Genomic DNA, 25634 nt, shown 5'->3' with positions numbered 1-25634 from the left:
TTAAGCTCCCTATTTTTGATAGTGAGGGAACAGAATACTATGCATTGGAGATTTAATTCTGACAATTTTGCCTGTACTTGAGTTAGCAAGTAAAATATTTAGTTGTGCTCACCCAGTAGATGTCTGATAGTATTCACATGAATTGTTTAGGAAAATATGAGAGCAAATATCCAAGAAAGGTTTGCAGAGCAGTATGGTAGCTCTGCTGTGGTGGTCTAGTGTTCTACTACACTTTCCTCTATTTGTGGGGCTTGGAAATCAATCCCTTCAATCCCTTCAGTGAGGTGGAGAGCCTGCATGGTCTGTCTATATCCTTCAGGTATGTGGGTTGATTGTGCGGGTTGGGTACTGTTCTACTCCAAAGCTTAAACTTAGAGTGGATCAGTTAAAACATCTGATATGTTCCAAATTCAGCCTTGAGTTACATATCTTAGCCCAGTGGTTGAGCTCAGTTCCCTGTCACCAAAGAACAGTGCCTCACCCTGGGCACAGGGTTTTTAGGGAGCCTCCCAATAGGCAAGCTGCAAAGAGAGCAGCTTATCATCCCAGTCATTCTTATTTATGCTCATATATGTTCACATAATTATTTTCAATCAATCAATTAATCAATAAACATTTATTAACCATCTATGCACCAGGCACTGTGCTAAGTAATGGAGATACAAAAAGAGGCAAAAGATAGTCCCTGCCTTCAAGGAGCCTACAATCTAACTGGAGAGAGGGGACCAGTAAAGCCTTTATCAATCCATTTGTGTGAAGGTGGTAAGCCGTCACTCTGGAGGAGCTTTGTTGCCATATCCTTCCATAAACATCTCAGAATTCCAGAGAGAAATTTAGAATATTAATCAACAATATTAAAAGAAATTTAAGGTGTAAGAAAATCTTCATGAAGAGCTTCTGTTACTCCTGGGGCTTCCCTAGGTGAAGATCAAGACTATCATTGAGAGTACCATGGCAATGGTAATGTTATACAGGAGGAGATCTTAATCTTTTCTGTGTCATGAATGCCTTTGGTGGTCTGGTGAAGCCAATGGCCTTTTCCTCCAAATGATGCTTTTAAATACATAAAATAAAATACGTAAGACTAAAAAGGAAACCAATTGCATTGAAGTACAGTTATCAAAATGAAACACACACACACACACACACACTCACACACACACACTCAAAGGAAGTTCATGGACTCCAGGTTAAGAACTTCTATTTGAGGTGGGGTCATAGCTGGCACACCATTGCCATATGTGAACATTGTTTTGAGCAGGTGAGCACAAGAACTAACACTCATCTCGTTGATGCCTGATACCAATGCCGCTTACTGGTTTTGCCTGTTGTTGTTATTGTTGTTGTTTCAGGTTTTGAGAGTTAAAATCTGTGCTGACAATTGGATTTTGGATTTACTGCTGCAAATCTTGTCTCTTTCCTCACCTGTCAGATTTGATAATCTGATCAACTTTTGGTTTGATCTAGGATAGATGCTATTTTTGTCTCTTGGATTGAGATTTGCCCACTTTTCCCTAGGAGAATTTTTATTCCCTTTTAATTGCCCTTCAGTATCTGTCTTTAGAGGCCAGGGATTTAACAAGTTTGTTCTTGGGCTAACTAGAAGTAATAAAGCTAACCTCTGCCTATATGAAAGGCTTCCCCTTTCATGGAGCTCTGGGGGTAGAAATGGGAGTGTTGGAGGTACCTCTAATATCCATCTCCTAAAGTGGAAGTTTAGCTTGACCACTTTTCCCCATCCATTGATAAACTTACTAAATTTTACAATAACTGGGTCAATACTGGGCTAGGTGGATTAAAGAGAACTTAGCCAGAACCTCTGCTGAATTTGCATCATTCCAAGGTGTCAAAATGGACAGATCTGATACCAGCTTAAACAATTTCCCTTATGGAGAACAGTAAGTGTTTCACTGATTCCTCTGTTACAAGGGGTAGTCACATACACTAAGGAGTGCTATATTAAAGGCAGCTTCCATTTTCTTTAAAAGAAATTTTTTGGTATGCTGTAATTTGCTTCAGAATTTGGAGGGAAAATATGCTTGACCAAACAAAAGACAGTGAGGATCCCAGGAACTAATATGGACAGTGTTTATATAAAATTGAAAAGCTTTTACACAAACAAAATCAATGCAACTAGAATTAGAAGAGAAATAGTTAACTGGGAAAAAAATCTTGGCAGCAAGTTTCTCTGATAAAGGTATGATGTCAAGGATACATAAGAAACTGATTCAAATGTATAAGAACAAGAATCACTTGTCAATAGACAGATGGTAAAAGGTTATAAATAGGCAGTTCTCGAAAGAATGAAAACAAGCTGTCAACAACCATGTGAAAAAATGTATCAAACAATTAGTAAGAGAAATATAAATTAAAACCCTGGGGTTCCACCACAGTCTTATCAGATGGGCAAAGATGACCAAAAAAGGAAACAAACTATTGTTGGAGGGCATATGGGAGATGGAAGATTAAGCACACTAATGAACCATTGTTGGAGTTGTGAACTGGTTTAGCTGTTATAGAAAACAACTGAAAAAACCATAGCAAAAAAACCCATTAAATTGTGCCCATGCTTTGATTCAGCAATACTACTATTAGGCCTGTTCTTTAAAAAGATAAAAGAGGGTGTCAAGATCCCCATACCACGACCACCCCTCTCTTTTTACTATTGGGAGACACCCTGTTTTCCAGAGCTAAGTCCCAGCAAACAAGCTGTGCCCTTGGCTTGGCATAACAATTCTTTGTTCTCACCCTCTGGATGAACTCAGCTGCCCCAAATCCCAGAATTGTTTCACACCAGCACCACATGGTTTCTAATCTAGGACAAGTACCTGCAGTAACCACATCCTGGTCATGAAGCCCTGCCATGAGTCAAACTTGTCTCATTGTAACTGTTACCCCTCATTGTCAGGGCTACAGCTCACTAAGTAGTCACTAGTATATGTGTTGAGATTTGCCCACACTGAAGTGTGCCTCCTACTACAGGAGGGCCTGACACACGTGTCTAGTTTCCCTCTTCCAATGGAATAAAGAAAGCTTTTTGTTTGTGACCACTATTAGCTCTTTGGTTTTATTTTGTTTTCTTTTGATTTGATTTTTCTGACTTAACTGTGGTTGTGATAACCTGTGAGAGTTCTTCGGTATTTTTAGAGTTAATAGCAGTTGTAAAACCCCTGTGACTCTTGGTTATTTGTTTTCAGGGTTGACAAGGGAAAGGACTTATATGTATAAAAATATTCATAGTGGCACTTTTGATAGCAACAACAAACTTGAAACAAAGTGGGTATACATCAATTAGTTAACGACTGAAGAAAATATGGTATATGAATATAATGGACTATTATTGGACTGTAAGAAATGGTGAAAGAGATGGATTCAGATGATGACAACAGCTAGTTATGGACTGATACAGAATGAAATGAGCAGAGCCTTGAGAACAATTTATACAATAACTACAACATTGCAAAGAAAAATAACTTTTAAAAGACTTAAAGGCTCTGACCAATCATTAGTCCACAGGCCAGAGGACAAAGCATGCTCTCCTCAGTGGAAGGAGGTACCTTAAAGTCTCCTGTGAAATTAGTTGTTACATTTGGGGACATCTTCCAGGATCTGAAAGGCTGATTCTCATCAACCGTGAACACTAAATCCTCTTTTGGGAGCCCTACATGTGTTTGGGGCTCATCTGACTTTGCTTTCTTTTTGAGCCAATATGCTTGTCCTGTAATTAGATGGGTTTGGACTTTTATTTGAAATGCCCTGTTAATGTGGAGAAAACTAGAGAGTTCTGCATGCTGTAGGGGACCTGTGGAGAAATTTTGTCTAGGCCTTTATTTGACTTGCTCTGTACGCTGGTCCATGATACACTGGGTAAACTGTTATCCCAACTGGGATTGTCCTCTGTGCTAGAATTTTCACCCAAAGTGGTTTGGTTTCTCACTTGGGTGTGTGTGCATGTATGTATGGTGAGGTCTTTCAGTTGACCCACAGATTAGGAATCTAATCCCGGCTAGGAGAGCTCCACGTACTCTGGTTGCTAATTTGGGATTAGACTTTTCCTCTGAGAGGGAAAGCTCACTTTTCCCTTTATTTTGTTTAGTTGTTTTAATTTTTTCATTTTATTTTTGTTTTTCTTTCTTTTTTGTGTTGAGACAGGCTCTTTCTTATAAGTGCTCGGCAGATAGTAAAACCTACAATTTGGGCATCTACAGTAACCTTAAGCCACATGTGTGCAACTTCTCCATTTTAGAAAGCTAAGGAATATGACACATTAGGTTTCAAGACATAAGAAAGAATCACTTGCTTTATTGAATCAGGTCTTGCCATTTATTTGCCCAGGTTGGGAGTCCTGAATGAGTAAAGATCAAAAGCCATTAAGTCCCTTGTAGAAACTGTGCATCACAAAAAAAAAAAATTGGTACACCTGCTTTCCTGTGGAAGGGCTTCTTCTTAATTTTCCTGATTTGCTCATCAGCTTGGCAGATCCCAGCATCCCTAATTAGAATGACCCATACCCAAGAGTCCCTTAATCTAGGACTGGTTACATTTTAAACTCTCTGTTTAGTTTCTAGTGTACAGTTACATAAACTACTGATAGTCCTGGTACAATATCACATTTCTGGTGTCTCCTTCTATCTACATAAGCAATTTGGTTAGCTGAATAAAACATCAGCATAAAGCAGCGATATATCCATTCCAGGACCAAGGTTAAGCTAAGTACTCTGCACCCTGCCAAGGTCTAATAATTCAGGGCTTCTTAAACTTTTTCCACTCAAAATCCCTTTAGCACTTCTTAAATTGTGGGTCGCAACCCCATATGGGGTTGGTACCCACAGTTTAAGAAGCACATTATGGATTGAATATGCTGGGCCTAATCTCTTTTAATCCTTTTTGTTTTATCCCCTAACATTTCTACCTAGCATTAGCATTACCACCTAGTATAATAACATTAATGGTAATGTTAGTAATATTTCTATTAGTTATAATAAATATTGCTGCCTAGCATTATCATTACTACCTAGTATAATAACTAGTAATGTTAATGCTAATAGTTGTTAGTATTACTACTATTTAGTAGTGATAAACATTACTACCTAGCATCCCTAGAGTTACTACCCCATTTGACATACCCATATGCCTATATAGCCTGGTTCCCTAAAGCAATGGCTTCAAACTTTATGTTTGCTGTAAACATATCACAAAATCTAGCATCCCGAGAGTTACTACCCCACTTGACATACCCATATGCCTATATAGCCTGGTTCCCTAAAGCAATGGCTTCAAACTTCATGTTTGCTGTAAACATATCACAAAATCTATTTGTACCAATACTGTTCAAATCTTTGTTTTTCTTCACAGAGACTTGTTCATCTGATTATATGTTTGATTGGACAAAAGGATGAAGGGTAGTAGGGGGCTGAAAAATAGCCAGTGGGTTCGAGGTCCCTACTCTCAGGAAAGCACAGGGCATAGAATGCTGAACTTGGAGTTAGGGAGACCTGGCTTCAAATTTCTCCTCTGATACTTTAGCTGTGTGACCATGTCACTGGGCCTTAATTTCCTCATCTGTAAAATGGGATAATGATATCGAGAGTCTCTACCTCATAAGGTTATTGTGAGGTTCAAATGAAATACTGTATACATAAACCACTTTGCAAACTTTAAATTGCTACACAAATGTTAATGATCATTTTTATTGTTATCATCATAGCATCAGCCATATGTCTGCAAAGAGAGTTCCTTCCCATATCCTTTATCCTTACACTGGGACCAATCATTTCCCGGGATTAGGGGGGCCCTATGGCAGTTTACGTATGGTTATTGATCCTTCCCATAGCCTCAGTGCTGGATAAAGTGGCTCTTGGAACTTTGAGTAAAATGTGTGCAACTGTGTCATACCACATGTTATATCATAAAAAGAGAGAATTCCAGCCTCGTAATCCAGGAAAATTCCAATCCGTTCAGGATCGTGATCTATTGGTATTCGTGTCCTTTCTCCATTATGAAATGCCCAGTATTCCAGATCAAATCTTTTTAAGCACCAAGATTCTCTATTAAACCCCAAGCGACTAGCTTCAGAATCTCCTTTGCGTCCAATAGAAGAATAGGCCACCCCTATCCACCACCCTATCCCAGACTTGAGTAAATCCACCTCCCAGTAATGACTCCCAGAGAAGAAAGAGTCCCGGCTCAGCACCTGCCATAGTTTATCAAACCTCTGGGGATTACATAATTGAATCTTGCCAATCAAAACACAGGTCACAGTCAAACGGTCATCAGATAATCGTAGCCGGGGATGCATAGTGTCTGGTTCCAGGGTTGGGATTCTGGCATCTGTTTAAAAGACAACGCCCCAAACAAATCATCCATTCCGTCCATATTTTGGAGAGCAACAATAACAACAACAACAACAAAATACCTGAATAATTAGAAATATTCTGAAAAGAATGTTCTGCTTAATTGTAGATTAATCAAATACTTGGTTTTGCTTCAAGCTGTACTGAAAGCTTTTCTAAATTCTATCAAGTTTTTTTTATGCTTTTGTTTTTGTCAGTATATGAGAAAAATTTGTCTCTTCCTTTAATGAATGAGAATCTTGAAATCGTTACAGACATCATCATGAAAGGCTATGATCATTAAATTGGACTATAGATGTAAATGGTATAGAAGTTGCTAGTCATCTTGCTTCCTACTCCCTACCTCCTCATCCCAGAGTACTTATACTATGCTTAGTGCTGGGTCCCACATATTGGGAGAGACATTAATAAGCTGGAGAGCACCCAGAAGAGTAGACTAGGACACTGAAGGTTCTTGTGATCATGTTAGATGAGGATTATTTGAAGGAAATAGAGATATTTAACCTGAGAAGAAAAGCCTTGAGGATTGGGGGTGCGTATGGGTGAGTAGGACGTTTAAAAGTCCTATAGAAGATACATTAGACTTGTGATGCTTGGCTCCAGAGGGCAGAACTAGGAATATAAGGGTAGGTTTAGAGCTGGAAGGGACCTCATGAATCTCTGGTTCAACCTTCTCACTTTAGAGATGAGGAAACTGAGGTCATATTTGAACCCACATGCTCTGACTTCAGGGCCTAGAATCCATCTGTTTCACCAAGCTGTCTCTTCTTAACTGGTGAAAACTGTCAAAGCAGATTTACACAGAAAAGAAAAACTTCCAATAGTTAAAGTCATCCAGAAATTGAAAAAGGTGCTTTGGGAGGTAGTGGGTTTATTCTGGTTTATAGATGACCACTTTGAACAGATTTTATGGAGGAGACACTTGGCCAGATACTAATTAGACTAGCTGGACTTTGAGGTTCTTTCCAACTCTGAGATTCTGCAAAATGAGAACAGACTGAAAAGACAAGTTTGGAAAGATGAAGGCTATATAGGAGGGTATGAAGTTTCTTAATTCATTAATGTTATTCACCAAATCTTGGAATCATAGCTCTAGAAGCAAAGATTCTTCTTCAAGCTAGGAAGAGATAAATTTAGAACACATAAAGGGAACCCTAACTTTATAGGGTAAGTGTTCATTTACGGAATTTACTACACCAAGAGGTGGTGTTAAGAGCTGGGAAAAAATACGCAAAAAAAGGCTCAAAAGAAGGTGTTTGGACAACTCAAACTCATGGAAAATCCATTTTAAGAGAAATTAGCATATTTAGGGACACCCCCTAACTTCTTCAAGTTCACAACAATACATCACTTTATGTTTATTTTCATAGACTGGATTTCATCTGATCATCTCAACATCCTTGTGAGTTTACAAGGTTCTTCCTCTTCCTTCTCACTATTACTATTAAGCTTGGAATTATGATTTTTATTAATTCAGGAAACTCCATTGACTATTTTGCAACTCATTGTCTTAGAGAGTTGTCTGGTGGCCCTGAGAAGTTAAATGACTTGTCTAGGGTCACTGATGTAGCAGAGGTAAAGCTTGACCCAAGCTCTTCCTAACTCTATCCACCATGTCCCAATGCCTCTTAAAGTGGTTATTACCATCCTCATTTTACAGTTTTAGAAACTGAGAATCAGCAAGGTTAAGTGAATTGATGAAGGTCACACAGGTAGATTTGGGACTCAGACTGAATTCTTCTGACTCCCAAACTAGGCTTCTTTCTACTAATACATGCTGCTATCAAGGAGGAAAATAATGCTCTCTTTTTTGCAAAAGATTCCTTCCCTCCTTCCTTTCTTCCTTTCTTTCTTTCTTTCTTTCTTTCTTTCTTTCTTTCTTTCTTTCTTTCTTTCTTTCTTTCTTCTTTCCTTCTTTTTCTCTCTTTCTCTCTTCCTTCCTTCCTTCCTTCCTTCCTTTCTTTCTCTTTCTTTCTCTCTTTCTCTCTCTTTCTCTCTTTCTTTCTCTTTCTTTCTTTCTTTCTTTCTTTCTTTCTTTCTTTCTTTCTTTCTTTCTTTCTTTCTTTCTTTCTTCTTTCTTTCTTCCTTTCTTTCTTCCTTTCTATCTTTCCTAGAACTGTATTTCATTTCCATAGCAAACCTCTACCGAGGAAATTCTTCCTGAGTCCAGATGGGCTTCTGCTTTGCATTTATAGTCACGATGAATTGCCTGTAGCACTGAAAGGTTAAGGGACTTGCCTAGGATCACATAGTCAATATATGCCAAAGGCAGAACTTTGAGCCCAGGTCTTCATTACTCCACAGCTGGCTCTCTAACCACTACACCACACTGCCTCTAATAATATCCTTTTATGGTTGTCCCTTGGTGTCACTGTGAGAGGCAGAATCCTGAGCTAGATGAGCCATGGATCTGACTCAGTGTATCATTTTTAAGGTTCTTAAAATATTAACCTGGGTATATGGATCCTCTTAAGCAATTTTTTTATACTTCATAAAAAGCAATTCAGAACATTCTGTCTCTGTCAGAGCTTTGAAGATATATCTTCTCTTCCCTATGTCACTTATGAACTCTTCTCTTCAACTCCCTCCTACTCGGGAAAGACTGCATTAGTTCATAGAATGAGTTCCTGCTTATCTCCTCCTCCTCCTCTTGACATCATCACACTCTGGAGGTACTCAGATACTTTTACCTGGAAGGCCTTCAGAAACTTGTAATGATTAACTGGAGCATGCATGAAATTATACTGAAGTTCACTCTCACTAATGACACCCCAAGGTGGACAACACAATGACACAGCAGAAAGAGCACTGGAAAGTGAATCTGGACACTTGGATTTAAGTCTCACTTCTGCAATTTGCTTATAGGGTAACCTCAGGCAAATTCCTTAGCCTAAATTTCACGCTTCTCATCAAGTGGACTAGATCTCTAAGGTCCTTTATAGCTCTAATAACTATGATTCTACCCAGCATTCACATTTAGGCCTCCATCCCCTGACTCCCACCCCACTTCAACCTATGTCAATATGTTAAAAACTGGGCTAATATATTCTTTATTATTGTCATTTCATCAAGTGGGCCACAGCAATTACTAAGGATCTTTTTATCTATCTGCTATGATGTCTTTGGAGAGATTTAGGACCTTTCTTGGGGCATGATTTGTATCTGTGCCTTGTGTACACTGTTTTTTGGGGGTAGATCTGGACCCATGATTTCATCAGTAAAGGGATTTTCCCCACAAGAAAATACATTCTACTAATGATAAGATTCTTCATCTTCCTTTTCTTTATTATTTTTAGGCCTGGACTTATGATTTCATTAGTTCAGAGAACTCCTGTTGGGGAAATTCCCTCTATCAATGCACATCAACTCTTATGCAATGCAAAGTACTGAGAAGTTAAGTGATTCGTTTTGGGGCATATAATCAGTAAAGATCAGAGGTCATCCTCACTCCAAGGCTGGCCCTCCATCTAGTGCTGCCCATTTGTAGTACAGGTACATAAACTTGTGCTGCCCGTATCTAATATAAGAACATAAAAGGAAGGATTGTTATTATTGCTGGATCTCCCTGTTTGTCTCGGGCTCTACGATGCAAGGATGAAGTCGTAGGTTCTCTCAAACAGTAACCTTGGTAGGTACTCACAAGGGATATAAGAAATTACCTTGGGCCAAAGAAGTATTGACAGATCTATGACCTGCCTTTCTATAATAAGTGGCCAGGGGGACTGGTCTGAACACTATACAGTATTACCACATCCTCTTTCTCTGGGCAACTCGGCCCTGCTCTATGGATTTGTTCTTACAAGACTTAGAGTTGTGCAGCGGTTATACCTAGTGTCCTTTACAAGGATAGTATAACAAAGGATAGACAGAGGTATTGAAGAACATAGCTGCAATCTGCCCTGTGAGGCTAAGCAGGAGAAATATAATTCCTCTTCTACATGACAGTCAATGCTTCAAATACAATGCTTCAACAGCTATCAAAAGCCAAGGGGCTAATCATCCCTCTGTTATATTAGTCTCTTTCTTCCATTAGTGAGTTGTTCTTCAGGGGCTTCATTTTGTGATGGGTCCAGGCCAGCCATGCTCCATTCCCCTCCTAATTGTGGTTCTGACTATTTGAGCTTTGCCACCATCCTTCTCCCCTCCCCTTGTAGGGTACCTTCTTCCTCTTACTCCCCACTCTCTTTTCAGTTCCCTTTTATGTGCTGTCTTCACTATTAGAATGGAAGCTTCCTGAGAACAGGAATTGTCTTTCTTTTTGCTTATACTATATTTGCATCTCCAGTGCCTGGCATGTAGTACTGTATTTCTTTCTTTTTTTAATTTCTTTTTGGGGTGAGGCAATTGGGGTTAAGTGACTTGCCCAGGGTCACACAGCTAGTAAGTGTTAAATGTCTGGTCTGAGGTTGGATTTGAACTCAGGTCCTCCTGAGTATTTTATCACATAATCATCACCACCTAATAATTGTCAAACCTTGTTTTTCCAGTCCAAAAATTGGTTTATAACCTTTTATCATGTAATTGTCACATAGTATAATTCTGTTTGTCACACCGCTTAAGAGGTAAACAGAGCAGTAATGTATTCACCAGAGCTATATGGACATGCATTTATCTCTTGCCTGTTGTGAGCCTGAACTCTAGAATTCTCAGTGCAGGCACATTGTCAGTATATTTCTGAAAGCCGACGTGCGTGGTTTATTTAGAGCACTGCAGTACTAACGGTATTGTCACTTAACCGAATGAAGAGCTGTTAGGCACAAGGGAAGTAGGTGAAGCTGCTGTGAGTAAGTCATGTGATATGGTAAGACTTGCATCTTTCCTCACTAGCTAAACTGTACAGCTTGTCTGTCAGTGATGCAGTTTAGTAATAAATGATCTTTAAGTAATACCAGTACAATTTTAAAAGCTTCACATAATGGTTACACTCCACTTTAAAAAAAATTGGCATAAAATCTGTGATGATCATGTGGTGAAATATGTAAGTACTTGATAAATGCTTTCTGCCTTCTTGCCTTACCAAAGCCTTTTCTTTTCCAGGTAAAAAATCCTCAGTTCTTTCAAGTAGTGCTTGCATCGCATGGTATTAAGTCCCCTTTCTATATCAACTACTCTACTCTTGACCAGGCTCCAGGATCACAGAACTGCATTTAGAAGGGAATTAAGAGACCACCTTGTCCAAATTCTACCTGAAGCATCCCATGGGGAAATATCCAACTAGTGGTCATACTGTGCCTGACACTTATCTGAATACCTCGAGTAACCTGTTACCTCCCTTGGGGCAGCTCATTCTGTTTCTCATTCTTGGGGATATTTCCTTTACAGTACATTGACCTGAAAAATGCCTTTCTGTAATTTCTGTCAATTGTTCTCATTCTGCCATCTGCAGCCAAGCAAACTTAATGGCATCCTTCTTCCACATGGTAACTCTTCAAATATTGAAGACAGCCATCATGCCCCTTCTTTGTCTTTTCTCTTTACCTCCTTTTTTTTTGTCATGTCTTTTCTCTTCCAAGTTAAACTGAGGTGGGGCAGGGGCTTTGGCCTGATGTCTCTCACCATGCTATCTCTTACTCCAAATGAGAAAAAGTATTTAATAGTGGAAAGGATACAATTCACCAATGAAAAGGTGTTTAAATCCTGGGCCTGCCATACACACACACACACACACACACACACACACACACACACACAGAGCACTGCTGCTATTTTCATTTTCACTTTACCGATGAGGAATGGGAGCCTGCGAGGAGTTAAATGACTTGCCTAGGAGCAAAAAAAAATTAGGTATCTGAGGTGGGATTTGAACCTAGGTTTTCATACCTCCAAGTCTAGTGTTCATTCCACTCTACCAGGCTTCCTTTCAGTCATGTAGGACTTTGGTCTCTTTATCTACGAAATGAGTTGGAATAGATAATCTATAATCTTAGAATACTATGAGATCAATTTTTCCAACTAATACATATATAGTATGATTTTGAGTCACTCTTTTTTTTTTTTGGATGAGTCACTCTTTATCTGGTCGCTGACCTATGAACATGATGCAGCTTATCAGTGTCTCCTCCAAACTGTAACCCTTAGAACTGGACACTTTCAGATGTGTTCTCTCCAGGGAAAAGTGGAATGAAATCATATCTCATATTCTAGACAGTATGCTTCTATTTATGCAGATTTCATTAGCTTTTTGGGGCTATTAGGCCACTTATTCAGATAGTACTTGTTGTCCATCAAAAATGCTTGGTTATCTTACATGGACTATTTTCTAACCTATGTCACTCTCATCCTGTGCCTGCACAGTTGAGTTTTAGAGTCTAAGTGCAGGACTTTGCATTTATCACTCCTAAATTTCATCTCAGACTTTAAAAATCCTTTGGGGCAAGGGTGTTGTAGTCCAACATTATTTGACTTTCCATAACCAATATTGATTGTAATGCTTTAAAATGCAACTAATATACTTTGTTTCAACAGGGAAAACATTTAAAAATGGTAAAAGGATATTCTGCCTCAATTTGTATGTACAAATAGAGTCATAGATTTATGCTAAAAGTCTATAGTCTTATGATATTCTATGTTCCTTTATATATTAATGTTACCTTACATTTTAAGAAGAGTGAACGCTCAGGTGTGGGTGTTGTTTTCAGCAATGTACCAGGTTTTGACTTGGAAGATACAGAAAGCTGGCTGCAAGTATCTAGAAGAAATTGCAAGAGACTTTTGTTATGCACCCAGAAAAACAACTCATCTGTTCTAGGTAATTTGCAGTGGATTTTATTTTTTTCTGATGTAAATTTTAACTTCACTGTATTTTGGGTGATTGAGGAGGAAGTTAGGATGAGAAGAAAAGCATATTTACTGGTCCCAATACATGAAGGTAGTCTCAGTCTGTACCAGATGATAGGTAGAGAGAGAATATTCTAGTCAAAAGGAAAGTCTTGGAAACTGGAACAAGAAGAAGTTAGGTAGGGCTGATAGTTCCTAAGAAATTCAAGTGGAAGAGAGTGGTTGGGCATATATAAAACAGCAAGATGCTGGGCACAGTGTTTTAGACATGAGGCAGGGTCAGATAACAAGCTATTGTTACAGGCAGATAAATTTAGGATCAACAGTATGAGTTAAGTCAGTGGTACATAGGCCATACTGATGCATGCTTTTGTACCTGATCAAGAAGAAATTACAAAAACAAGTGGTATAATCTCTCTTCGTTTCTCCTCTCCTTTCTTCTGCCTTCCTTTCCCCGCTCCTTCCCCATTCCCTCTCCTTTCCCTTTCCTCTTTCTCCACTCCTTCTCTATCTCTTCTCCTTTCTTCTCCCCTCTCCTTCCCATCTCCTCTTCTTCCCCATCTCCTCCCCTCTTTTCCTCTCCTCTCCTTTCGCGTCTCCTTTCTTCTCTTCTTCTCTTCCTTCTCCTATGCTTTACCATTTTCTCTCCTCTTTTGTTTTCCTTTCCTCTCCCCTTCTCTTTCCCTTCATTCTTTCTTCCTTCCCCTCTCTGCCTCCTCTCCTCTTTCCTTCCTTTGTTCCTCCTTTACTTACTATGTGTAGAACATTGTTAATTTTATTGAATACTCCAAAGGTACTTGGAGTAGGTTTATTTTTGCTTTTGGTGTCTTATTGTTGCATTATTTATCCTTCTGGAGACTTCTCACTTTCTTTTACCTCTCTCCCAAATGTTTATGTATTGTGTGCCTTTTTTTTTCTTTTTTCTTTATTCATCGTTTCAGTTGTCTTTTTCATTTTTCTGTAAACTTACTTCTCCCCAGGAAGATTTATTTAATTTCTCTTCCCATTTTATCGTGTTGTTCTTTTACTTTGTTCACTAAAACTATTTTCAACAAACCAGAGAAGAAGGTGCTGATCCCTAGTATACCAGATCCTTGCCCACTATTGGTGTTTCATAGGTTTATAAATACCAGAAGAATGTAAACCCCTTAAGGGCAGCATCTCTTTTCATTTTTGTCTGTATATCCCTGGTGTCATTTTATCAATACTTGTCAAACCAAATTGAATTTTAAAAGTAGGAGAGACCTAGATAACTCAATATTCTCTTTGTTCCAGTTATCTTAACATTTCTACTTATGAAGGAGTATTAGTATTAGTATTTCCTCCTTTGGTAGGCCTCCATAAATGATCACTGAATGAATGAGCCACTGAGTGAGAAAGAGAGGAAAAACAGTATGAGTAGAACAAAAAGGATGGTAAGCAAAATAGCTGAGCTGGAGCAGAGGATTTCTTTAGAGGAGCAGTAGTCTGAATAAAGACAGTTTGTGACAAGATTCTGAAGGGCCTTGAATGCAAGGTCAAGGGATATGGACTTTACTTTCTTAGTCTTTGAAATCACTGAACTTTTTTCGAGCAAAAGAGTATCATGATGGAAAGTATTTTAGGAAGATTAGTTTGGCAGATTCATCTGGGCTAAAGAGACCTGGTGTAAGTCAGAAAGGAAAAGCATCCTGCATTGCCTGCAAAGAAATTAGGTTAAGTAAAAAATGATTTACCTTCTTTAAGGCGGACATCGAATGGCATCTGCAGAGTGGTAAAAACGGCTGTTGCTAAGTTCCTGTAATAGGTCTTAACATGCTCAAACCTGACAGGTATTGGATGGCATAATTCTGTAGGAATCATCTGCTGCATCATTTCCTTTTCTGATGTTGTATATTCCTAAAGGTAACAGAACTGATTTTATGTTTGGCTTAAACAAATCTGTGAAAGGGGAAAGAATGTCACTGCCCTTTTTATGCCTTCTTACTAAAAAACTCAGAAGCCTATTCCCTCCACTGACTTTTAGGCTACTTAGCTTGGATTCCCTCCACTGAAGTCCTACTTTGGTGCCTCATAGTGGTATGGAAGCAACCCTAAGTTCTAGAAAGCTATTCTAGGAAAGCATAAGCATTGACAGGTCCTTCTAAGCTGAAAAGATTTTGAGTAAAGGTACAGAATGTCTATCATTCCAATAGTAGTCTAGCTAAGTGTGATGAGGCTCCTCAATTTGTCAGTCAAAAAGCATTTATTAAGAGCTTACCATTCACCAGGTACTACACTGAATACTGGGGATACAAAGCCAAAATAAAACAAAAACATTCCCTTCCTTCAAGGAGCTTACATTCTAATGGAGGAGACAACATGTATAAATCAGAGTATATAAAAAAAATAGGAGTAGATGGAGTATAACCTTAGGAGGGGTTGGCAATACCAACTGGGGGAAGGGGGAAGAGGAGGGACTAGGAAAGGCCTCCTAGAAGAAATGGTGCTAGAGGTAAGTCTTAAAGAAAGCCAAAGATTCCATCACTCAGAAGTTAGGAAGGCAGCATTCCATGCTAATGAATATTTCTGTAATGACAACTCTCAGAGATCCTCCACTAAAATGCAAAGGAGTTACTATCTGTGTCAATGAAGAGGCAGTGGCGGGTAATGGATAGAGTGCTAGAGTAGGAGACAGGCAATCTTGGGCTCAAATCCTGCCTCTGACATTTACTAGATGTAAGACCATGGACAAATTAACCTCTATTTCTATATCTGTAAAATGGGAATAACAAAGCTTTCAGTACTTACCACATAGGGTTACTGAGAAGCTCAAATGAGATAAACTATGCAAAACTCTTTGTAAACCTTAAAGCTTTATCTAAATGTCAGCTAAAGGAGCATTTACACCAAAGAAAGAAAAAGCCCTTGAAGCATTAGCTTGCAAATATGAGCATATGCCTACAAACAACATATTTTTAATATATGGTTGCTTATATATTATATTTATATTTGTAAATAAAATTGTATAATATTCACAAATATATTTATATTATGCTGTTTATATATGATATATTTTAACATAAAACTTTATTTTTCCAAAATACTCAATTTTAATGAAAAAAGTCTAGTCAAGAGCTCACATTTTTATAGTACTTTAAAGTTTATGAAACATTTTTTCTTATAGCAACCCTATGAGAAATTGCCAATAATACTATCCCCATTTCATAGATGAGGGAACTGAGGCTTAGAGAAATGAAATAAACTGCCCAGGGGTCACAAGCTGACCTCAAGGCCAGCTCCGTTCCTAGCATACCATGCTGCTTAACAAAATGATAACTGAAAGGAATTAAAAAAATGAGAAAATAAGATGTATTAAGATAGTATATGATCTACCCGCAACTATACACTTTCTGGCAGCTTGAAGAAAGAAAGCCTCGTCTATTCTGACCTGGACAAACCACATCAATAATACTACATTTAGATCAGGACACAACATAATAAGAGGACCACTAACCAATTAGAAAATATCCAGAGAAGGGACCTCAGAATAGTCAAAACCATGCCGTGGCCAACAAATGTTAATTAAGCATCTACCATATACTGTACTAAGTGCTAAGAATGATAGAATAACACCTAATCTTTGGTCTTGAGGAGAGTTGAGTCTGATGGAAAAGGGATGACAACAATATAAACATAAAATTAGAATGTAAAATTATATATGATATATCCATCTCTATAACTCTCCATCTATGAAATGTATAACATATAAGGAGCAGTTGTGGGAACTGATCAAGTTTAGACTGGAGAAGATAAAGAAAGGTTGTCAACTATCTTAAAGGCTGTCATATGGAAGAGGAATTTGAGATACTCTGCTTATCCCCATAAGGGATAACTAGGACTAATTTTGGCTCAACAGAAAGAAGACTAATGGCTGACCCCGAATGGAATGACTGACCTTTTGAGCTAGTAAACCCTGTATTACAAGAATTGTTCAAGCACAAGGTGGATACCCACTTGAGAGTGTTGGTGTTGAGGGAGATTACTATGTTGAATGAGAGGCTCAGTGAGATGAGCTTAAATGTTCCTTTTTAAAAGAAGAGCACTGTTGGGATATTAGAAGGATTTTCTAAAGATGGTCCTCCAGATATTCCATGTTGCAGATGATGGTCCCCTTCCAGCCCTAAATCTACGGTCTTAGGATTTGTTTTTTGAATCAAGCCCTTGAACACTGTAGGGTCTCGGATTCATAATCATTCAAGAGAATTCAGCTTAATTATTCACACGGGAAAAACCAAGTACATGAAGAATGGCTGAACGGATGGACAAGCTCTCTGTCCATCAGTATGTATGTCTTGGATAGACACTGTGGACAAACAATGAGCAAGGCTCAGATGTGAAGAGCAAAGTGGGCTGCATTGCCTTTGGGATATCAAGCAATAACCTTTAATGACCCCAAGCTTCTCCCTGAGACAAAGGCCCATCTTTTTTTTTTTCCTTTTTGGTGAGGTTAAGTGACTTGCCCAGGGTCACACAGCTAGTAAGTGTCATGTCTGAGGTCAAATTTGAACTTAGGTCCTCCTGACTCCAAGGCTGGAGCTCTATCCACTGTGCCACCTAGGTGCCCCCCATCTTTTTAATAATGATATTCTTCAGGTGATCTTATATGGCTATGAAATACTACAGTGTCCAAAGAATTACACTTGTAGGTCACCCAAAGGATAATGAAAAAGTACATGGTGGGTATGTTACCAACAAGGAGCTACTGGAAGAAGTCATGATATCATTAAAGATATCATAGCTTCAGCAAGAATACCAAGTCTAGGGAAAGTGGGAAGCATGTGACTGGACTGAAGAAATGGCTTTCTTTCTTTCTTTCTTTTTTTTAATGTAGTTGGAGCTCTTTGATTCAAAACTGATTTAACCCTTAAAAAAAAGAAAAAGTTTTTTTCCACTAATCTAAAATCTAGCATAGATCTAGGAATATAGAAAAGTTATTAATTTTTTTCCCAACCCTTGGCAAGGCTAAGGTAATACACTATAGAGACTCTTAATGAGAAGAAAGTTAATTTTACAGAATATGATGTGAGGAGACTAAAAGCAGCAGAAAAGATTTAAGGACCCAGATGTGTTCTGTGTTCTCTCTTTGATTTTTCTTCCTGGTGAGCAGAGGAAAAAGTGACAGCAACACTTACCTTTTTTTTTGCTATCTGTATTTTACTGTTTGTCTGCCTCTTTCGTCTGAAGCTGAGAAGCCTACGTGGTCTCATGTTAACTTGAGTCCCACTGGGTACAGCATTGGCAATCTAATTCCATCCAATTTACAAAAATGCTTGCTTATCTATATTGTATCTTTAGGGGGCTTAAGGGGTATTTTTTTTTGTCCTGACCAGTGATTTAATTGCTGTTGGGAACTTTGTGAGGAAGCTCTTGCTGTTAAGTCATTGGGGTCATCCACTTTGCAACTGACAGTCTTATAGAGTTTGTCTGGGACAATGACTAGTTAAGGGACCTGCCTAAGGTTACACAACCAATGTCAGAGGCAGGCCTTAAACTAAGTCTTCCTTATTATGAGGTCAGCTCTTTACACCTCATGCCTCTCATCTTTAGAGTTTCTGTTAAGAAATGTATTCTCAATTTGTAGAAGTTGTATTCTATAGACTTACATCTTTCTACTGAACTAGGAAGCTATCTGAAAGTTTAAGTGCTGGATCCTTACGTGCACAATTCTTATGAGATGGTGCAGTAGATAGAACACAGGAATTGGAGTCAGGAAGACCTGAGTTCTATTCTAGCCTCAGATACTTCCTAGCTGTGTGACCCTGAGCAAGTCACTTAACTCTGTTTGCCTCAGTTTCCTCATCTGCAAAATGTGCTGGAGAAGGAAATGGCAAACCCCTCCAGTATCTTGGCCAAGAAAACCCTAAACGGGGCCACGAAGAGTAAGACACAACTGAGCAGACTCAACAGCATCAATCATCCTTAACTATTTCTTTCCAGTTCTTTTGAGAAAACTGGTCTTTGTTTCTTAATAATTTCTAGAAAATTTTCTCCAGTGTACCTTGACACAGCAGGAGGGACAGAAAAGAGAGAAAATGCAAGCATCAGGGTATAGTGGATAGAAAACTGGCCTCAAACTAGGAAGACCTAAGTTCAAATTCCTCCTCTGACACATACTGACTGTGTGACTCTGGGCAAGTTGCTTAACCTCTCAGTACTCTAGGCAACCGAGATTAAAAATTGCGAGAAAGTTTTGACCAGCACTGGTGATTTCACTGGGGTAGGAAACTCTGGGCAAGGATACTTCCTCCACAAATGTAGATCAGCAACTCTTCTGCCATTTATAGTGTATGAGAGTTGCCTGGGGCAACTCTGGGGTTGCCCAGAGTCACACAGCTGGGAAGTGCCAGGGGCAGGTTTTGAACCCACATCCTCTTGACCCCAGGCTAGCTCTCTATTCAGAACTCCACGCTGCACTACACCTTCTTATTGTTTAGTTGTTTCAGTCATGTCCAACTCTTCATGACCCCACTTAGGGTTTTCTTGGCAAAGATACTGGAGTGGTTTTACCACGGCCTTCTCCACCTCATTTTACAGATGAGGAAACTGAAGCAAACAGGGTGAAGTGACTTGCTCAGGGTCACACAGCTAGTAAGTCTGAAGTTGGATTTGAATTCAGGAAGATGAGTCTTTCTGATTCCAAGCCTAGTGCTCTATCTACTTCGTCACTTAGCTGCCCTGCACTACACGTAGTAAGCACTACTGTGTTTATTGAATTGAATGCTAGTTTGGGTACATAGTAGGCAATAAATGTTTGTTGAAGTGAATTCGAGTTCGACTATACTGAACCGTTTTTTTTACTTCTGGGTTTGATCACCCCCGGATGAAGTTACTACAGACATTATAGACCTATGGGTCTGAGAAAACAGACCCTGGCAATAAGACAGGTAACAACTACCAGGAGGTCTCTCTATCACCCTACTCCCTTTTACTGCAGGTATAATTGAAAGTGATTCCATCATGCTGTTCCCACCACTACTGGGATGAAAAGAGTCTGATGAGTTAAAATAAATGTACATTTGGAACAATTCTCTAGAAATTCTACTTTTGTGTGCACAGACATAACAATAAAGCCAGAAAGGAAGGCAAATGCGAACATGTACGCATGCTTTAAATAATTATTCATAGTCTATTGACTCATTAATTTTTGGATTGTCTATCTACTTTTAAGATAAACTATGCAGGGTATATGCTTATCTGTATGGGTAGATTCAATGCTACTTTCTTGTTCTGCCCCTTAAATTTTGTGTCTTATGATTTCCTAAATGGACTCCAGCAGGTGAAAAGGGGGGCAATTAGATGGCGCTGTAGATAGAGCACTGGGCTTTGAGTTAGGAAGATCTGAGTTCAAATTCAACCTCAGAAACTTCCTTGCTGTGTGACCTTGGGCAAGTCACTTAACCTCTGTTTGCCACTGGAGAAAGAAACGGCAAACCACTTCACTGTTTTTGATGAGAAGACCCCATAGACAGAGGTCCATGGAGTCATGAAGAGTAGGACATGACTGAAATGATTGAACAACAACAAGGTGAAAAGTTCTGTCTTTTTACGTCTGGACCAACCTAAGCTTCCTTAGCAAATGATACTCTCCGTTGTAAATGAAGTCTTATGCTGTATCTCAAACAACCCCATTTTCTCATTGTGGAGCAGAATCTGTAATTGAACTTGTATGCACCAACACATGAATTGAGAAGGAAAAAAAACCCCAAAAGATATGGCTCTTAAAGTACTTCAAATGCCACATAAATACAGACACTAATCACTATGAACTAAAATTAGCAATTGATGACTTAAGTGTCAGAAATCTCTTGTTACCTGTAGCAACCGAATAGGATCTTGCTGCTGGTGTATTCTTTGGATCTTCCTGGAAAGGTTGTCTATGATGTTAATTCGTTCTTGACACAATTCCATTTGCTCATTATATGTTCTAAATGCCTGTTGGGTGTTTCTATCAATGAATTTCTTTGCAGCCATTTCCTCTTCATCAAGTAATAAACGCAGTTCAGTAAATTTTCCTGTTAGCCAGATTTTGGTAGCTTCAGAATGTTCCTAAAAATAAAATGATTAAAAAAAAATTCCAACTAATCATCCATTCCTCAATTTATTTGCATACATGGCTGACTAGCATTATGCCAGGACTAGGGGTGGAAGTGAATGTATGTGTGTGTTGGGATAGGGCTGAGGGAAGGGATGTCAGGGGTAGTGAGATGGTAAATACTCCTCTGAAACCTGCAGAATAAGAACATTCCCTGAGCCATCCCTTCTTTTAAGTTCCTTTCTTTTAAAAAAAAGTATTTTCCAAATTACAAGTAAAGACAATTTTTAACATTAATTTTTTTAAATTTTGAGTTCCAAATTCTCTCTCTCTCTCCCTTCTTCTTTTCTCTTCTCCCTGAGCATTTTGATATAGGTTATACATGTGCAATCATGCAAGACATATTTCCATATTAGTCACATTGTAGAAGACATAGACCGAAAAAAAAAAACCCATGAAAAAATAAAGTGAAAATAGTATGCTTTGATGTGCATTCAGACTCCACCAGTTCTTTCTCTGGAGGTGGATAGCATTTTTCATCATGAGTCCTTTGGGATTGTCTTGGACCATTGTATTGCTGAGAATAGCTAGGTCATTCACAGTTGATCATCATACAATGTTATTACTGTGTAGATATTCTTCTGGTTCTGCTTACTTCACTTTGTGGAACTCTTTCCAGTTTTTCTGAAATCATCTTGCTCATCATTTCTTATAGTACAATAGTATTCCATTACAATCATATACCACAACTTGTTCAGCATTCTTCAACTGATGGACATCCCCTCAATGTCTAATTCTTTGCCACCAGAAAAGAGCTGCTATAAATATTTTTGTACAAATAGGTCATTTCCCCCTTTTTGTAAAAATCTTTTTGGGATACAGATCTAGTAGTTATGTTGCTGGATCAAAGAGTATGCGCAGTTTAAAGCCCTTTGGGCATAATTCCAAATTGCTCTCCAGAATGGCTGGATCAGTTCACAACTCCACCAACTATGCATTAATGTCCCAATTTTCCCACACCTCCTCCAACATTTATCATTTTTCTTTTCTGTCATTTTAGCCAATCTGATAGGTGTAAGGTGGTACCTCAGAGTTGTTTTAATTTGCATTTCTCTAATCAATAGTGATTTAGAGCATTTTTTCTTATGACTATAGATAGCTTTGATTTCTTCATCTGAAAACTGCCAGTTTATATCCCTTTGGCCATTTATCAATTGGGAAATGACTTGTACTCTTATAAATTTGACTCAGTTCTCTCTATATTTGAGAAATTAGGCCTTTATCAGAGACACTTGCTATAACAATTGTTTTCCAGCTGTCTGCTTTCCTTCTTATTTTGTTTGTATTGGTTTTGTTTGTGCAAAACCTTTTAAATTTGATGTAATCAAAATTAACCATTTTACATCTTGTAATGCTCTCCATCTCCTGCTTGGTTGTAAATTCTTCCCTTCTTCATAGATCTGACAGGTAAACTATTCCTTGCTCTCCTAATTTGTTTATGGTATCAACTATTTATGTCTAAATCACATACCCATTTTGATTTTACCTTTGTATACAGTATAAGATGTTGGTCTTTATGTAGTTTCTTCCATACTGCTTTCCACAAATTCCCTTCTTAACAGGTGGCAAAGCAGCTTCTATGGTCAGAAGAGTGGTAGAGATTCCCTTCTCAAGGGAAACAATTTCATCAGAGAGGGCCCAGACTACCTGGAGAACTGATCTACAATTATCTCCTTGAATCCCTCACTCCCCTTGACCTGCTATTCTTGTCACACTAATTTTCAATTCTGAATATTTCCTACATTCCCCTTCCCAGCCTCATTTCTGGCTCCTGGACTTCTAAACCATGCTGTCTCATATTAGAACTTCCCCAGTGCCTGGGGCATCTTCATCCTGGAAGATTCAACTATCCCTGTGGCCTTGTAAACATGGAGCATCCCACTCTTTAAGACCTTCCCCCTTCCCCCATAGGTGAGTGCCTCCAGCAGCCTCCATTTTGTGGAGGTTCCTAGACTCACCTTTATTCCCCTTCTGGTTCTTTTCAGGTACCTTTTTCCTTCTCCTTCCTCCTTTTCAGCTTCCTTTTGTGTGCTGTCTTCCCCCGTTAGAATGTAAGCTCCCTGAAGGCAGGACTATTTTTCTTTTTGCTTGTAATTGTTTCCTTAGTGCTTGCACAGTGCCTGGCACTTTGGTGTTGTTTAGTCATTCCAGTTGTGTCTGACTCTTCGTGACCCCATTTGGAGTTTTCTTGGCAAAAATACTACAGTGATTTACCATTTCTTTCTCCAGCCCATTTTATAGATGAGGAACTCAGGCAAATCACCACCACAATCAGCAGTAGCAGATTCCCTTTATTCCCCTTCTGGTTCTGTTCAGGTGCCTTTTTACTTCCCTCCTCCCTTTTCAGCTCCCTTTTGTGTGATGTCTTACCGTTAAGAATAGGGAGTATCTTTTTGCTTGTATTTTTATCCTTAGTATTTAGCACAGGACTGACATATAGCAAACCTTTAATAAATGCTTTCTTCCTTTCTTCCCTGCCTGTCCGCTTTTCTAGTATTGCTACTGGGCTGCTCACTCCCCAAATCAATCAAAATTTCATCCAAATTTATGCTTCATTTTTCCTGATGGGTTCTTATTGCTTCTTAGCAATCCTTTTATCCTACACTTAATGATTTCCCATCTCATTTTGCACAGTGACTCTTCCTAAACTTTTCAATTCTCTTCAAATCCTTATTCCCTTTCTCTTCCCTATGACAATAGCTTATTACTTCACCTGTGTATATTACTGAGAAAAGTAAAGCCATCTTTTATGAACAACCTAATGATCCTGCCTTCAAACCTGAAAATTTCTCAAGGTATTCCTTCCTTCCTTCCTGTCTTAGAGTTAAGACATTTCTGCTTAAGGATAACTATCCCATCTGTTCTAATGATGCCATCCCCTACAACATTCCTCTAGGATCTTGTTCTTTCAAGCGTTTCTTATGAATTTTCAATTTCTCCCTTTCTAGTGACTCTTTCCCTTCTGACCCCTCTGTGTTCAGATCTTCTCAATTCTCTTAAAAAATATCTTTGGGCATTATGAACTTCACAAACATCCACAAATATGAACATTTCCACATATAAAGAACATAGAAAAGAGGATTGTATATAGAACAGTATATCTCTATTTCCTACAGCTTTTGAAAGTACATAGTAAAGTTAGTGCAGTAGTACCAACACTATCCTGCTTTCTGAGTTCCCTTGGAAAGTCCTTCTGCACTCTTCTGTTCATTTTCGATTTTCATCAATGACTTATGATTTTTCCTATTCTTTTTTTAACATCACTGTCATCCCTCTCTCCTCTCACAAAAAAATTGAAAGACCTTCTTTGTAACAAATAAGTAGTTAACCAAAATGAATTCACACACTGGTCATGTTGGAAAATGTAAGTCTTATCCTGTCCCTATGTCCATCACCTCTCTACCAAAATTTGGGAAACATGTTTCCTCATCAGTCTTCTGGACTTGTGATTGATCATTGAATTAATTCACGTTCTTTAGACTTTCAAAGTTGTTTTTCTATACAATACTGTAATAATTGAATAAATTGTTCTACTGTTTCTACTCATTTAACTGTACATCAGTTCACACTAGTCTTCCCAAGTTTCTCTGAAACTACTCTTTGGTCATCTTATGGTACAATAGTATTCCATTATAACCATATGTTGCAATTTGCCCATCCATTCCTCATTTGATGGGTACGCATTTTGTTTCTAGTTCTTTGCTATAATAAAAGTGCTACTACAAATTCTTCTTATTTCTAAGAATAACTTCATTAATGCTTCTTATCCCACTGAGCTAACTATAGCCTCTCTCATTGCCAAACATCTTTAAAAAATAGCCTAAATCTGGTGTCTCTGTTGCTTAGCTCCTGCTTACTTTTTAACCTCTTGCAATCTGGCTTCCTTTGCTAAAATTGCTCCCTCACAATTCAGTAATAGGCTTTTTATTATAAAATCCATTGGCCTTTTCTTAGATTTATCCTTGATTTTCTTGCAGCATTTGACCTTCTCCCTATCCCCTCTACAGCTATGCCTTCCATTTCCTTGGCTTCTGCAATCCTTTTGCTCCTTTTGTACCTCTCAGACCACTTTTTTGTTTCTTTTGCTGGTTCTTTTGGTTTACATCTGTAATTCCATTGGTGTAGGGATCTCCTTTGCAGATTGGTAACTGTTCTGCAAGTTAGTTTTAGAGTTGCCTGTGAGCAACAGTGAGAAATAAAGTAGCTTGTCCAGGTCAAAGGTAAGACTTGAATCCAGGTTTTCTTGACTCTGAGATGAGCTTTCTATCCCCTAAGACATGCTGCCATTTTGCTGGCTCATATTCTTCTGAAATTCTTCCATAAAGGACTTAACCAATGTAAAAAGTGAGTGGGGGGGGGCTTCCTCTGAATTTTTTTTTAGATATTACATA

The 25634-nt window shown here is 38.6% G+C and overlaps 1 protein-coding gene across 1 annotated transcript in view; it reads right to left on the bottom strand.

The window, feature by feature from the left end:
* Positions 1–4282: 4282 nt before the first annotated feature.
* The window catches only part of TRIM14 (tripartite motif containing 14), a 35089-nt gene continuing 13737 nt past the window's right edge, over positions 4283–25634 (bottom strand). The window contains exons 3-6 of the mRNA XM_020995551.2: positions 20964–21197; positions 14846–15008; positions 12949–13041; positions 4283–6330 (exon numbers count right to left, since the gene is read on the bottom strand). Of these exons, the coding sequence (XP_020851210.1) occupies positions 5795–6330; positions 12949–13041; positions 14846–15008; positions 20964–21197 (1026 nt within the window). The 3' untranslated portion in view covers positions 4283–5794. The remainder of the gene's footprint in view (positions 6331–12948; positions 13042–14845; positions 15009–20963; positions 21198–25634) is intronic.

The sequence above is a fragment of the Phascolarctos cinereus genome, unplaced genomic scaffold (assembly GCF_003287225.1).
Source record: "Phascolarctos cinereus isolate Bilbo 61053 unplaced genomic scaffold, phaCin_HiC Scaffold_4;HRSCAF=312, whole genome shotgun sequence".
Classification (NCBI taxonomy): domain Eukaryota; kingdom Metazoa; phylum Chordata; class Mammalia; order Diprotodontia; family Phascolarctidae; genus Phascolarctos; species Phascolarctos cinereus.
This window is presented reverse-complemented; position numbering and strand designations above follow the sequence as displayed.